Source organism: Hibiscus syriacus, unplaced genomic scaffold (assembly GCF_006381635.1).
Source record: "Hibiscus syriacus cultivar Baekdansim isolate YM2019G1 unplaced genomic scaffold, ASM638163v2 tig00116959_pilon, whole genome shotgun sequence".
In the NCBI taxonomy this organism is placed as follows: domain Eukaryota; kingdom Viridiplantae; phylum Streptophyta; class Magnoliopsida; order Malvales; family Malvaceae; genus Hibiscus; species Hibiscus syriacus.
In genome coordinates this window covers 4,817,512-4,832,390 of record NW_024063485.1, presented here as the reverse complement: position 1 = coordinate 4,832,390, position 14,879 = coordinate 4,817,512, and the positions used below count along the sequence as shown (strand labels likewise).

Sequence of the window (14,879 nt, the reverse complement as noted above, 5' to 3'; positions counted from 1 at the left end):
TTTTTAGAAAAATGAAAATAAGAAGTTGAGCACAAGGTTGAAGCCATGCTTAATTATTTTTGAAAAGTCAGTCAAACCTACAAAGATGTTGGACTAGGAAATACTCCGGAAGAATGACTAGCAGGAATCATTAAACTGAAGAGTGATGTGAGTATTGGAAAAAGATGCATGAAAACCAAACAAAGAAATTCTCCTATGACTTTCAAATTGCTGAAGAAATATACAATGCAACTATCACCAATTTGGAAAAATGTCAAGTTGAAAACAAGATATTGAAGAAGGATGTAGCCAACATGGAAACTTCATACCTGATCCATCAGTGTGAGAGTAATGCCAATTAAAATACACTAGATCTCAGAACCATGTATTGATGAAAATGGTGGATGATTATGGAGATCTGGTATAAGAACTTGAACATAAAGGTTCTCTGATAAAGGAAAATGAGCAACATTGTCTACAAGTTCAGAGATGGCATGTAAGATTCAAGAAAAAGAATGTGACATGAAGAAAGTGCGGCCCAAGCAAGTAAGGTGGACCACAAGCTGGTGGACTTAGTTGGTTTTACAAAGGAGCTGAAACAGAATAACAATTTGATTCTGGAGCATAAATGGAAATTAGCTTGGCTTTTTAATGAGATAGAAAAATAGGAGGGAAAGTTATCCCTTATATGTAATTATCCTCTGGATGTACTGAAAAACCTTTTTGTGTTCAATGGAAGCTGTTTTAGGATGATCACTCTTGAATTGCATCTTTTCATACTTGCATTCACATACATTCATGTTTGCATAGCATATGTTAATTATGAAACCATGAGAGTAATCAGTAAAGGATTTTGGAATCAGAATTCTAAAAGTACATTCAAGAATCGGGGCAGGTCATAAAAAAGATTCAAAGCAATGAATGTAATATTAGCTCGAGTTGGAAAGATTGAAAAAAATCTAAGAACAACTTGTAGAAACTCAATGAGAAATTCTTGAAGAAACAAGAAGGTTCCAAGCTGAGTCCAGGGAACAAATGACCAAGATAAAGAGTATGATGTTACTCTACTATATGGGGAGATGATGTTAGAAGACCCTATGGAGCATGAAAAGATGAAATCTTGGAAAAAAGTTCATATTTCAATGATACAATTACTAATATGATTATAAATGACCAAGAACCTGTTGTGGAAAGTAGAAATCCAATTCAACTTCAAAGATAGAGAAATATGATATAAAACATGGACATTAAATATGGGTCAAAGAAAAGAAACATGGAACAAGTCTCATTGAAAATGATAAAAAAGGCAAGAAGAAAAAAAGATGAAGCATCTCATTCCAATTCCAAATTTGTATTCAGAGTTGTTACCCTTTCTCTTTAAAAGTGGTCTTGTGACACATGTTCCTCCTAGTACTTATTTGCATCCAAATTGGAAAAATATCAAGATCCATACAATTATCACTTGGAGATTTTGGCCACTCTACAGAAAATTACATAATGTTGAAATTAAAAGTTCAAGACCTTATGGAAGAAAGGTTGTTATATTTCGAAAATGGGAAACCTAAGTTCCTCATAAATTCAAAGTTGTTGAGAAAGAATCAAACATTCAAAGCAAATATTTTCGGGAAAACAATAGTAAAGAAACCGTCATAGCAAGGGAATCTTTACCCTATTTTTCTTCGGTCTCATGCAGTAAGTTATATGCCAAATTACACAAAGCTCAGCTTATTGCTCCATGTCTGGCTAAACCTTTGGTACCTCCTTACCCAAGATGGTATAATAAAAAGGTCTTTTGTGAGTATCATTCTTGAATCCGAGGACACTCCATTGAAAATTGTGGCAACTTCAAAAGATGAGTTCAAGATCTTTTGACTCATGGAATTATAGAAGTAGATGCCAACAGTAAATCCATTCTAATCAAACATCATGGAGTTAACCCCCATAATGAAGTTGATAGTGTTAAAACAAATTGAGGACAAGGCAAAATCAAGGAAAGTGAAGTAAGTATGGCTGATTTAATTCTCGATACTTCTTTGATGAGTTAAACAAAAAGGAAAAATGAAAAGGAAAAGGAAAAGTAATTTGAGATTGGCCAACAGGGTGAAAAGGAATAGAGCAACCTTATATACAATTTTGAAGACACTTGTATCATATTTTATGAAATCAAGGGAAGTAGGGGACAATTTAAATAATTTAATGATATTACTCCAATCACAGCTGCAAGGAGCATTCAGAATCATCATACAACTATTGTCACCGAAGAGATTGATACTGAAATTCAAACTAAGCCTAATTGTCAGTCAAAAAAGATGGTGATAGAATTTAACAAGAAAATAGCTCAGGAGAAATCAGAGATTTGTGTATCTGAAGGTTCATCCAAAGAAGTTACCCAAGAAATGGGGGGGCAAATATTGATAAAGATCATGGTCTGATTATACACTCGACATCCAAGGAATAATTGGGCAGCGGAAGTTGTTATATACTACTATTGTACCTTTCATTTTGTAGCATCTTGTTTGAACATGTTTTTGTTCGTTTCTCTGCCTTTTGAAATAAAATGTGTTGCTTTTAAGGTTATGAGCATTGAATCAATTTAACAATCTTGTCGTTCTTTGAATATCATTGGATTAAAAAAACTCTTTACAATTAGAGTTATACATCTTTGACAAAAGTATCAAGATGAACAAGAGTAAAAAAGGACCCTAACCTACCTCAGATGAAATATACCCGACATTACACCCTCCCACAAATATGAGAGAGCCTTCTCCAATGCAAGAAATTAAACAAAAGGCTTGGTATTGATATTTAGAAGCATACAACGTGGGGCATCTTTTGTAACATCGTAAAGATAACTAGATTACTTTTCTATTGATGAGGTCGACGATGAAACTTTGACAAATATTGTCTAAAGTTAGTGTTTGTAAATTGAAATTTGGTAATGAGATTTTTGAATTCCACCAAACATATAAACTATAATAGGTTCTAATTAAAGAGTCATATAAGCAGAAAAGTTATCCCTCTAGAGCAATTGGTTAATAACCCTAGCTCTATGGATAAGTTTCAAATTAGCCCAATGAAGGCTAATATTAATAAAGCTAAATTCAGCTAGCCAAAATGGCTAAAGAAGTTGTTGTAAAAAAATACATTGTTATAGTCTATTTCACACATGTGCACACAGGAATCTCATTGTTAGACCGATGTTTCACACTGCTTTGAATAGAATCAAAGATTTTAGAGAATTGAAATGGAATATTTAAGAAGGTCTAGTAACTATTATACTAGATTGTGTCATTTTGTAAGCATCCGGTTAAGATACCAAGTCAAGAAAGTGAGGCATGTGATAATGTTCACAAAAGAGTGAGAGAGGAGTGACATCTTCACTAAGATGTAACCATAAAAATAGGGAAGCCAACCTGAAACTAACCTCTCAATCTTGATACTTTCAAAGAACTATAACTCTAAAATAGTAAAAGTTATTGATTCTTTTGATATTCTTTGAAGTCATGCTTATGATTTGATTCTATTGTGAACCTGTAAGGGACAATATTTTCCAAAATTATTTCATTCTTTGACAAAGAAATGAGGAAGAACATTTTCAAATAGGATAGTCTCAAATGAGAAAGGATCCTAAGCAAGTTCTACCCTTATTCGAGAAAAAAGAATGAGTAAGGCCAGAATGATGAAACATTTCACATTCTTGAAAGCAAGTGGCTGAGAAATCAAAAGTCAGGAAATGACTTATAATATTCACTGTGTGACAACCTGTCAAGAAAATATGATCGCCTCATTCACAAGAAATGATGAAAGCCTTCAAGATAAACATATTTGGCACTAAGAGAGCAAAGAGTACCCATGATGGGACATTATCAAAGTTGGATCACAAGGGAATCATGAGATTCAAATTAAATGGACATTAAGAGTGAACCTTAAAACTTAGAATATTGGGATATCTTGAAGGCTCACATCAACATGAAATAATGTTGAGGCATTTTAATACTGGGGCACGTTGAAAGCTTATATCAGACAGAAATAATCCATGTGGGGCATTTTGAAGGCCCATTTCAGACAAAAATGATCAAAGTAGGATATTTTGAATGATCACATCAATTTTGGAGCATTTTTGAAGGCTCATATCACTAGAAACAATGTTGAGCACGTCTTGAAGGCTCACATCAATAAGAAGCAAATGCTAGGGCATGTTGGACCCTTATCATCTTAGGAAAAAATCTTTCCCCTGAAACAAAAAGGTATGAAGAGTGAAAATGGTGAAATAATGGCAATAGAGTTGACCATACATCACTGTTTTGTCCACCATGTGATTACATTATCTCCATAAGAGTCACAAGAAAGGATGAATGTATTGTCAAATGTTCCTTGATATGATGCTAACAAGTTAAAGCATCTCACTTATATTGTTACTGAAGTATCATTGTGACATCATACAAAAGCTTTGAACATTATGCAAAGAGTTCCTTGGTTGAGAAGTCTAGAAAAAAAGCACAGGAAAGGATGAATGTGTTGTCAAATGTTTTACGAACTAGTAATTATGGTACTGAACCAATGTTATGAGTATAAGATGAAGTTTGTCTTCAACGCCAAGGTCAGAAATAAGAAATGATGAAGATTTCTTTCCACGAAAGAACGCTAGAATTTGAACAACAAGAAACTAGTAGAGCCAACTAATATTGAACGATGGGTCAAACATTTCGATATGATATGGTTTGAATAACCTTGTTCGAGATTTTATTAGATCTAGAGACATGAAAAGAATTAGGATAAATCCTTCTTGTGAAGAGTTTCAAGAGTCAAATCAGAACAAACGTGGCTGATATCCTAATTAATCTCTACTGATTTTAGCATATTTGCATCTACTTGCTGTAAAGATAATAGATTCTCTTTTCAAAGACAGAAAACTTTATCGGATTTATATACAAGTTCAGGTAAAGACAGTTGGTGTTATTAAGGATAAAATGGGGAAACAAGGTCATAATTTTGAGTGTGGCAAAAGTTCCATAAATGAAACAATTCTTCTGACTTTTCATGCAAATTGAGACAAAGAAGGCACGAAGATACAAGTTCGTTAGATGATTCTTCAGAAATGCAAGTTTGATAGCATATGTTGCTACATTGATGACTAAAGTGAACCCTGAAAAGAGATGATTAAATGGAAGATATCAAACTTTGAAATTAAGTGAAGATTGAATCAACATTTTTTCATAAGAACACCATTTGCATAAAAATTGCATTACATTGCATTTGCATAAATACATTTCTCACATAAAGATGCAGGGACAAAATACCTTATTTAAGGTATAATCCAAATCACAGATACAAGAAGCACGTTAGGAGAGGCAAACATCTGAAGAATATGGACGTAATCCATAGAAAAAGCATTATTTTTTGGGCATGCCCAATCAACAAGTTGTTTGGAAAAATGAGAAAACGATTCTCAAAGTTTCTCATTCAATCCCTTTAAAAAATGAAATTTTTGAAAAGTAAGAAGTTTCTTACCCAGTAAAAAATTTCCCATGAATTTGAAATCATTTGGGTCATCTGTAAGTCTTTTGAGCATGATGTTAAAACCTTTGGGTTCTGTCAGTCTTTCGAGCCAGATATAAGTCCTTAGGGCCATCCATCAAACCTTTGGGTAGGATGTTCACATATGATTTTCGTATGAAAATGAGAAAGCGATTTTCAATGTTTCTCATTCAATCTTCTCCAAAAATGAAATTTTTGAAAAGTAAGAAGTTTCTTACCCAGTAAATTATTTCCCGCGAATTTGTAAAGCCTCCGGGTCATTTATAAAGCCTTCGGGTAGTTTGTAAATCCTCTGGGTCATTTGTAAAGCCTCCGGGTCATTTGTAAAGCCTTCGGGTCATTTGTAAAGCCTCCGGGTAATTTGTAAAGCCTTCAGGTCATTTGTAAAACCTCCGGGTAACTTGTAAAGCCTCCATGGTCATATGTAAAGCTTCGGTCATTTGTAAAGCCTTGGGGTCATTAGTAAATCCTTCGGGTCATCTGTCAGTCTTTCAAGCAAGATGATAAATCCTTAAAGTCATTCATAAAACCTCCACGGAGAGTAGTGTAATCAAATAAACTTCGAATCTGATATTCACGGAAGAGTAGTGGAATTAGATTCTTCTCAAAGTCAATTCAACCTTCACTAAAGAGTAGTGAAGTAACCCAATCTCGAGTAAAATCTTCATGAAAGAGTAGTGAAATTATATTCTTATCAAGTCCAATCATTGTCAGTCTTCACGAAGAGTAGTGAAGCAGAAGCAAGAGCAAGATCAAAATTCGCTCTCCACGGAAGAGTAGTGGAACATATTTTTCAGCAAAGTATGAAACCTTCATGAAGAGTAGTGAAGTAATCCAATTTCGAGTCTGATCTTCACGGAAGAGTAGTGAAACAGATTCTGTTCAAGTTATACAAATTCAGCCTTCACAAAAGAGTAGCGAAGCAAATCATTTGCAAGTCATCCTCAGCCTTCACAAAGAGTAGTAAAGCAGGAACACGATTAGATCAAAATTCAGTCTCCACAAAAGAGTAGTGGAACGAATCTCTCAGCAAAGCAAGAGGTTCACTCGACGAAAACTTCTTGTCTTTTTATCTTTGCTTTATTATTGTTTACACAAAAATAACTAAAGAGGGGCAGCTTTCGATAATCGTTTTCGTTCGTGTGACGTATTATTATTATATAATATTATAATATTATATATTACTAATTACAAAGCCCGAAGGCCTGGTTACAAAGCAAGGCACAAAGGCCCGATTACAACATAAAGATTAATGCCCAGTTCATAGGCTCAATCCATACCCGACCCAACAACCAGTTCAGCCCTAGATCCAGCAGACCTACGAGAAGGCCCGAGCAGCTAGGGTTTCCACCAACTGTTCCAGCCCCATACAAATCCTAGTCGCACGATCAAATGTATATCCAACGGTCACCAGTGCAACCAGCAGGAACCATAGGGTATCATTGCCACCCTAAGGCCTATTCCGACCACCGCCTCCACTACTCCAACCAGATGCTGCCACAACGATTGCCGCCTCTCTAGAGCTATCCAGAAGGTTCCAGGCCACTGAGTGCCGCACAACACATCACTCTAGGGTGAGTCACCACCGTAGGTCCGATGACTCACCGGGTAGAGCCATCATTATGGACGGGGATCGAGGACTATAAATAGCCTAACCTGTAGGAGGAACAAAACCAAAGAACAAGCAAGAACATACAACAACAAGAGAGAGATAGAGACAACAATGAGATAGTAACCAGAGAATAACAACCAATAGTCATCAACAGATCGAAATTAAAAAGGAAAAGAAACTTACCGAGGAGCCATAACACGTCGTCGAAACGTTGGGATTTCGAAGGTATAAACTTAGATCTACCGATTTTTGGAGATTTTTAGGAGAAAATGAACTTGGAATCGGGTAGAGGGGGTCTCGGTCTACATTTTAGGTAAGTTTTGTATTTTTCGGCCACCACTCATGGCAGCGATCGACGACGTAAGGTTACGGGCCGGTGGCCGATGTACCTCCGACGAAGGCTTTTAGAGAGATGCCAGAGCATCTCTTGTCTAGAGATAGAGGGAAACGAAAGAAATGAGAGGGTTTACCCTCTTTGGGCCAAATTCGGGCCATTTATACCCTCTCTCATACGGTGTCGTTTTGGGAGAGGGGCTTCTGGGTAATTAGCGCGTGGTCAAACTATGTCCACAGTACCTCACCTTTTGTAATCCTTCCATTTTGATCCCGAAATCAGGTTTTTCATACATTCTAATTTTGTTTTCATATTTTAATTATTTACATTTTAGTCACTTTTATTTTTATATATATATTAAGGTAAAATCATATATTTAGTCCTTTATATTTTAGTAGTTTATATTTTAGCCCTATTCATAATAAATATTAAATTACAGTATTAGTACATTATTCTAGTAAAATTTCAAATTAGGTAAATTAGTTTATTATTTTATATGTTAATCATTATTTTAAGATTAATTATAACATTAGCACTTTTATATATTAGATTAATTTTAAATCTAATCTATATAGTTTTAGTATTAAATACAATAGAATTAGCAATATTTACGTTAAATATTATTTAGTAATTATCTATATTAAATTATTTGTAAATTTAATTTTAAAGAGCAAATTTATAATTTATTGCAAAGACACTAATTAATAAATATCGGTACCAATTTTGGGCGTTATGGGGGTGCTAATCCTTCCCCATACGTAACCGACTCCCTCATTTTTCTGGTAAGCAGACCTGAGTTGTATTATTTTAATATTATTCTTAAGAATATTATTAAATATAATATTTTGGTGACCAATCTCACCAAATTAAAAGATTGGTGGCGACTCTACAACTTGGTGTTTCATCTAATTCATGGATGATAATACTTACTTTTTTTAAACTATTTATACAGTTGGGGTGTACTATTTGCACTCTCCATCGCCGGGCAGAGAAACGTCTAGACAGTTGGTATTCTGTATCAGTATTGTTATTCCAGTACCGATACTCAAACTCATAAATGTCTCTCTTAGGCTCAAGAAAAACCCAAAAAATCTCTCAAATAATCTAGTTTGGTCCCAAATCATTTGCTAAAGCTTAAGAAAATTACTTAAGGTTATCTCGCACCCTAAAAATACAATTTAAGCATTCGAAATGCACTACATTACTAAGATAATCTCGAAATGGAATTCCTTTAGCTAGCTATCACTCTCCTTCAAGACCTGGATGATAAACCCCACTTTCTCTAGCAAAACATGAAATACCAACCTTTGAATCTTTAATACAAGGTTTTTGGAGAGATTAGGGACAAGTTTTAGGTTTAAAGGAAACATAAAAAAGCTCGAAGGGTTTACCTTTAGTTATGGCTCTTGGATAGGAAATGGGAGAGAAAATGGTAAAATTATACATTTGATCCTTATACTTTGATTCCAAACCAAAAACACCCTTTTATAACCTTTTGGGTTCAATCCTAACCTAAAGCAAGCCCAAACTTGGCCCAATGATTCTTATTAACTAATAGGTTCATCAAAGATTTACTGGGGTCAACATAAAACTATTAATCCAAAATTTGAGACGTTACAACTTAATCAAATTATTTTATTCCACTTTTTTAGAAAAGAAAGAACATAGATCAAAATATTTAATAACATGATAATACATTTATACAAATATTCTACCCAAGCAGACGTAATAGAATCGTAAACGGTCCAAGTGAAATCCAATCTAGAAGTACTTTTATACGTGGACAAGACAACATCGTTGTAGTAAAGGTCATACTGATAAAGGAACAATTAGCGCAAAACATATAGGGGGCCCTAAACATTTGTACCACAGAAATAATTTTTGATAAAATAAAAAACACACATATATGTTAGGATCGTAATTATATAATAATATCCTAATTGAAGTACTATTACTCTAATATAAGGTTGATTCTATTGAAAATACAGTTAATGTAAATCTGGTTGACACGAGATAATTGAAGATATTTATGATAAGAATATTTTATTTTTCTAATACTTTATAAGTATTTTTAATTTTTTAATAATTTATTATAACTTCTAATATTTTTAAAATTTTAAACCATTCTCTATTTTTTATTTTTTTAATGGTTTTTTAATATTTAATTATGTTACCTTTTTATTTTTTTAAAATTATATATATATATATTAATTGTTTCTTAAAGATTAAAAAAACAAATTTTCTAAAAAAATCAAATTTTCTAAAAAAATCAAGTAGGTCTTTGAGCTTTCTAAAAGACCAATTAATTTCATGTATCATGTCATTATTCGCATATGAATTGCTAAATTAGTATCACGAAATATCATATCAACAAGCACCTTTATATTAACATTATAATGATACTGTTCTCGTTGGTCATAATATTATATTATTTTTTCTCAAGTTAAAAATTATATTGAATGTAAAATAGATATAGCGATAAATCATTGAGCCTAAGAATATTATTCTCCAACTAAAACCAGTCAACGTAATTGAAATTAACTCAGTTCCATTAGTTTATGAAAAAGTAATTGGTTTGGTTATCTATTAGGGCAGAGCAACGAAACCGAGAAAACTGAAAAACCAAAATGAATCGAGTAAAACGGTTCGGTTCGGTTTGGCTTTAAACGGTTTAGTTTTCAGTTCGATTTAAAGGCTTCATTTTTTTTATTCGGTTCGGTTCGAGTTTTTCATATGGAACCCATTTGTCTATTAGGGCAGAGCAACGAAACCGAGAAAACTGAAAAACAAAATGAATCGAGTAAAACGGTTTCGGTTCGGTTGCTTTAACGGTTAGTTTCGTTCGATTAAAGGCTCATTTTTTTATTCGGTTCGGTTCGAGTTTTTCATATGGAACCCATTTGTTCCATATTGAACCGAATAGGCAATTTTTGTAAAAAATAAATTATAGTTTCAAGTGATTTTTTTTATTAAAAAACCGATAAACCGAACCGAAAAATCCGAACCGTTAAAAAAACCGAACCGAAAAACCGGTTTCGATTTTTTCTGTTTTTTAACTATTCGCAAGCAACTTTAACAGTAAGACCAAAAAGAATCTTCCAAAGGGGAATAAAAGTTGTTGAAGCGTTTGGTTAGTGGACTCGACACTAAGCATTTTTTTTTCATATCACTTACAATAATTGAACTTTGCTTTTACTTTTTGTTTCTAACGAAAAAAAAGGTTATGTCTTTTAATATTATGAAATTTTAATTGAGAAAAAAGTTATTTCATTTTTTTTTACCTTTTATCCGTCTAAAATTTGTAGCGGTAAGATGAATTTAATAATATATAGATTTAAATCTCATAATTTATTATTTGTTTAACTTCATCCATTTATCTTTCTAATCAAACAAATATATTTAAGTTAGTAATTGAATTAATATTCATTTTTATGCTTATAAGAAAATTAAACTATCACAATATGAAATATATATAAACTAAAACCTACGTAATATCAATTAGGTTTTCATGTATTTAAAGTTTATAATCGGACTTGAATTCGAGTTTGAACTGAATTTTAATTCGAGCTCTAATCGAATAAAGAGAGTATTTCGAGTTTATATCTTTTCAAATTCGTGTCTAGTTTTAATTTTTTATATTAGATTTAAATCGAACTTAATCATTATAAACTCGTGAATTCTAATCAAGTCTAATTCAATTTTATATTTTTTGAATTGGGTTAAATCAGTAATACTCAGTTCGACTGGTGTCATTTACACATTCAACTTACAAATAAATATGAATAAATAAATATTTCTTTTATTTCCACTCTCATGAGAAACACGATAAAGAAAAAGGCTATTTATTATCATCAAAATTGACTATACCTGTATATGATCATGCGTATATGAAAGAATCGAATCAAATATCACTAATAAAAGATTCACATGCCAGGTTTCACTAAGTCCGAAATTGGATCTCAATTCTCCTTTTCTTTCTTTTCTTTAAAAAATTTAAAAAAAATAATAATTTCAAGGGTAAACTACACATTTAGCACTTAAATTATCACTTTTGTTTCATTTTGATTACCTTAACTATTTTTTGTTTCAAAATCATAGATAACGTATGTTCGGTTTCATTTTGTCACTCACCGTTAAAAAATTAACGATGATGCTATCACTATAAGATAATAATGTCATGTTAGTAGTCGGCGAGTGGCAAAAATAACACCAAAACGTAACATTAGATATAATTTGGAAAAAATAATAGTGGTGACCAAAACAGAATAAATTGGTGTACTAAACGTGTAGTTTACCCTATTCCAATATCTATCATAATATGACGTGACATCATGTATTTGTAAATCACTACTTTACCCATGTATTTGTCCTTTTTTCTTGCATTATTGCACCAGTGAAACCGGCAGCAACATGGATGAGAGGCTTCTCAAGTCACAAGAACCAAAGGAAAACAACAACAGTAACCTGAGAAACAGAGTTTGGGAGGAATCAAAACAGCTATGGAAGATTGGGTTCCCTTCCATTTTAGCTAGGGTTACAGCTTTTGGCATGTTCGTAGTGACCCAAGCTTTCATTGGGCACATTAGTCAACTGGAGCTTGCAGCATACGCCCTTATACAAGTCATTGCGGTTCGATTTTCAAATGGAATTTTGGTATATCTTATGATCAAATCCATTCACAGTTTCTGTTTCATTAGACCCTGCAGATTGATTAATTTGGCCTTGTTGTGCAGTTGGGGATGTCGAGTGCGACCGAGACGCTTTGCGGGCAAGCATTCGGAGCGAAACAATACCACATGCTTGGTATCTACTTACAAAGATCGTGGATCATCAATCTCCTCACCTCAGCTGTTCTGCTGCCGGTGTTTATCTTCGCGTCGTCGATCTTCGAATTACTTGGAGAAAACGAAGATATCGCGTCTGCCGCCGGATATATTTCTCTTTGGTTCATCCCCATACTCTACTCCTTTGTTTTCAACTTCACCATCCAAAAGTACCTGCAATGCCAGCTTAAGAACACGATTGTCGGATGGATTTCCACCGCCTCGTTCAGCGTTCATCTGTTGTTGTCGTGGATTTTTGTGAGCAAATTGAATTGGGGCATCCCTGGTGCCATGAGTTCAATGATCATATCAACTTGGTTGGTGCTCATTGGGGAGTTTATTTATGTATTTGGTGGATGGTGTCCCAACACATGGAACGGGTTCACTTCTGCTGCGTTTCTCGATCTATTCGGCGTGCTTAAGCTCTCGATATCGTCCGGGGTGATGCTTTGGTGAAATCCCATTTCCCTCCACATCTTGGAATCTTTGCTTCTTCAATCTTATTAACATAAACATTGATTGTTGGCATTGTCAGCTTAGAGTTATGGTACTATGCCGTTCTAGTTCTGTTGGCAGGGTACATGAAAAATGCTGCAGTTGCCATAGATGCCTTCTCCATCTGGTATGATTTTCAATTTCCTTCATCCTTTTTTTCTGATTCGAATTTAATCAAAGAATATACATCACATTGCAGCCTCAATATCATAGCTTGGCAACTCATGATTTCCTTCGGCTTCCTAACCGCAACCAGGTTAGTATCTTTTGGATCAATTCAAAAAGAAAAGTCGAGAACACCCTAGTCACACACGGTTTTTTACCTTCGACAGCGTGCGCGTATCGAACGAACTAGGGAGAGGAAATGCCCAAGCTGCGAAATTTTCAGTGAAAGTTATAACATGTACATCGCTTTGCATCGGAGTGTTCTTCTGGGCTCTGTGCTTAATTTTTGGTCATCAGATAGGGTACTTGTTTACAAGGGAAGCGGAAGTGGCAAACTCGGTGGCAGACCTCTCCGTGTTACTTTCGATCTCGGTTTTGCTCAACAGTGTTCAGCCGATCCTCTCAGGCAAAAGCATATCCACATTTCATGTCATAATGTTTGGTTTTAAGCAGAATTAGAGGTTAAAAAATGGTGAAATGCAGGGGTAGCAATTGGAGCTGGTAGACAAAAAATGGTAGCATATGTAAACATATGTTCCTACTATGCGGTCGGTGTGCCTTTGGGAATTCTTCTTGCTTATGTAGCCAAAATGGAAGCTAAGGTTATATGTTCATCATAACATTAGCATATATATATATATATATTATAGGCAATCTGAAGAATTAAACTAACACAAATGAATATTCCTTTCATCTTTACAGGGTTTATGGATTGGTATGATCATTGGGGTTGCAACGCAGACAGTTGTTCTAGCTTACATCACCTCAAGGACGGATTGGGAAGATCAGGTAAATAAAACGGTGATTATATATATGATCAGGGATTCAAATAGTGGTCGGATAGCGGTATTGCGATAGTTATATTGCGATCACGGCTGTATTCGAGACCGCTATCACGGAAAATAGTGGTGTACAGTGGAATCACACCAACAGTAGCGGATCGTGGTCTCAATTTAACTGATAAAGGGGAATTGCAGCAATAGCGGTCACTATTATGCTATTTTCCGTTATTTCAATTTTAGAAAAAATCAATTCATTTGGAAAATTTTCACGACCACGATACCCGCACCGACTGCAATATCATCCGTTATATCCTCAATCGCAATAAACGCAACGCAATAGAAAATGCAGCCGCAACCGCAATCTAAAACTCTGTATATGATAAAATCTGTTTAGTTTTATATCTTTTTAAAATCAATGAAATTAAACTTCGGTTACCTATTTTTTTAATTACTTGTTAAAATCCTCTTAGTTTTAAAATTAATATAACTAAACGCTGACTACTTAATTTTTTTAGTTTAGTTACTTTCTAAGATTTGTCAATTTTAAAATTAGACAAATTATATTTCAACCCTCAATTCTTTTATTTAATTAATTTGTTAGTACCTTATAAATTTCAAAATTAACTTTGACCTATGGTTTATGCTCCACATATGTATTGGAGGAATTTGCAATGATAATTTTTCTTTTGTCTTTTCAGGTTAATAAAGCATCAGAGAGGCTAAACAAGTGGTCATTGAGACCTTCAGAGACATCAGAAGAAAAGCTTATTGATGAAAGTATGAGTATATGAGATATCCATTTAATTATATAAGCTCAGTGACGAAACATATGTGGATTTGTTCCATGTAATCTAATAAACATATTGGGTTCCTTCTCTTAAGTTTTGGTCTTTTTAAGTGTATCCAAAACCCCACTTTGCTCTTTTCTTGAGATTATTTTTTTTATTAATTTAGGATGATTACACGTGGTAATATATGTTTTAAAAACTTTCAATCATTTGACAACGAATCTCAATACCTTGTAGTAGTTGGAGCTCGAACCTAAAACCTCTAAAGATAACAATCATCCCTTTGACTACTGAATCATTTTGTTCGTGCTTCTTGAGTCTAATACTTTTACCATTTTTATAAAATAAATTAGATCTATATAT

The 14,879-nt window shown here is 33.8% G+C and overlaps 1 protein-coding gene across 2 annotated transcripts; it reads left to right on the top strand.

Annotated features, from left to right (window-relative positions):
* The first annotated feature begins 395 nt into the window (after positions 1-395).
* LOC120189748 (protein DETOXIFICATION 24-like) lies at positions 396-14,609 on the top strand. 2 transcript variants are annotated; one of them, XM_039192954.1, is made up of 8 exons: positions 396-400; positions 12,197-12,738; positions 12,822-12,908; positions 12,981-13,037; positions 13,114-13,352; positions 13,430-13,548; positions 13,649-13,735; positions 14,427-14,609. In XM_039192954.1, exons 2-8 carry the CDS (start codon positions 12,203-12,205, stop codon positions 14,517-14,519), a joined length of 1,218 nt encoding a protein of 405 aa, XP_039048885.1. In that variant the 5' UTR covers positions 396-400; positions 12,197-12,202; the 3' UTR covers positions 14,520-14,609. The 2 variants fall into 2 exon arrangements, with proteins under 2 accessions (XP_039048885.1, XP_039048884.1); XM_039192953.1 differs by lacking the exon at positions 396-400 and adding an exon at positions 11,869-12,116.
* Positions 14,610-14,879: the final 270 nt, after the last annotated feature.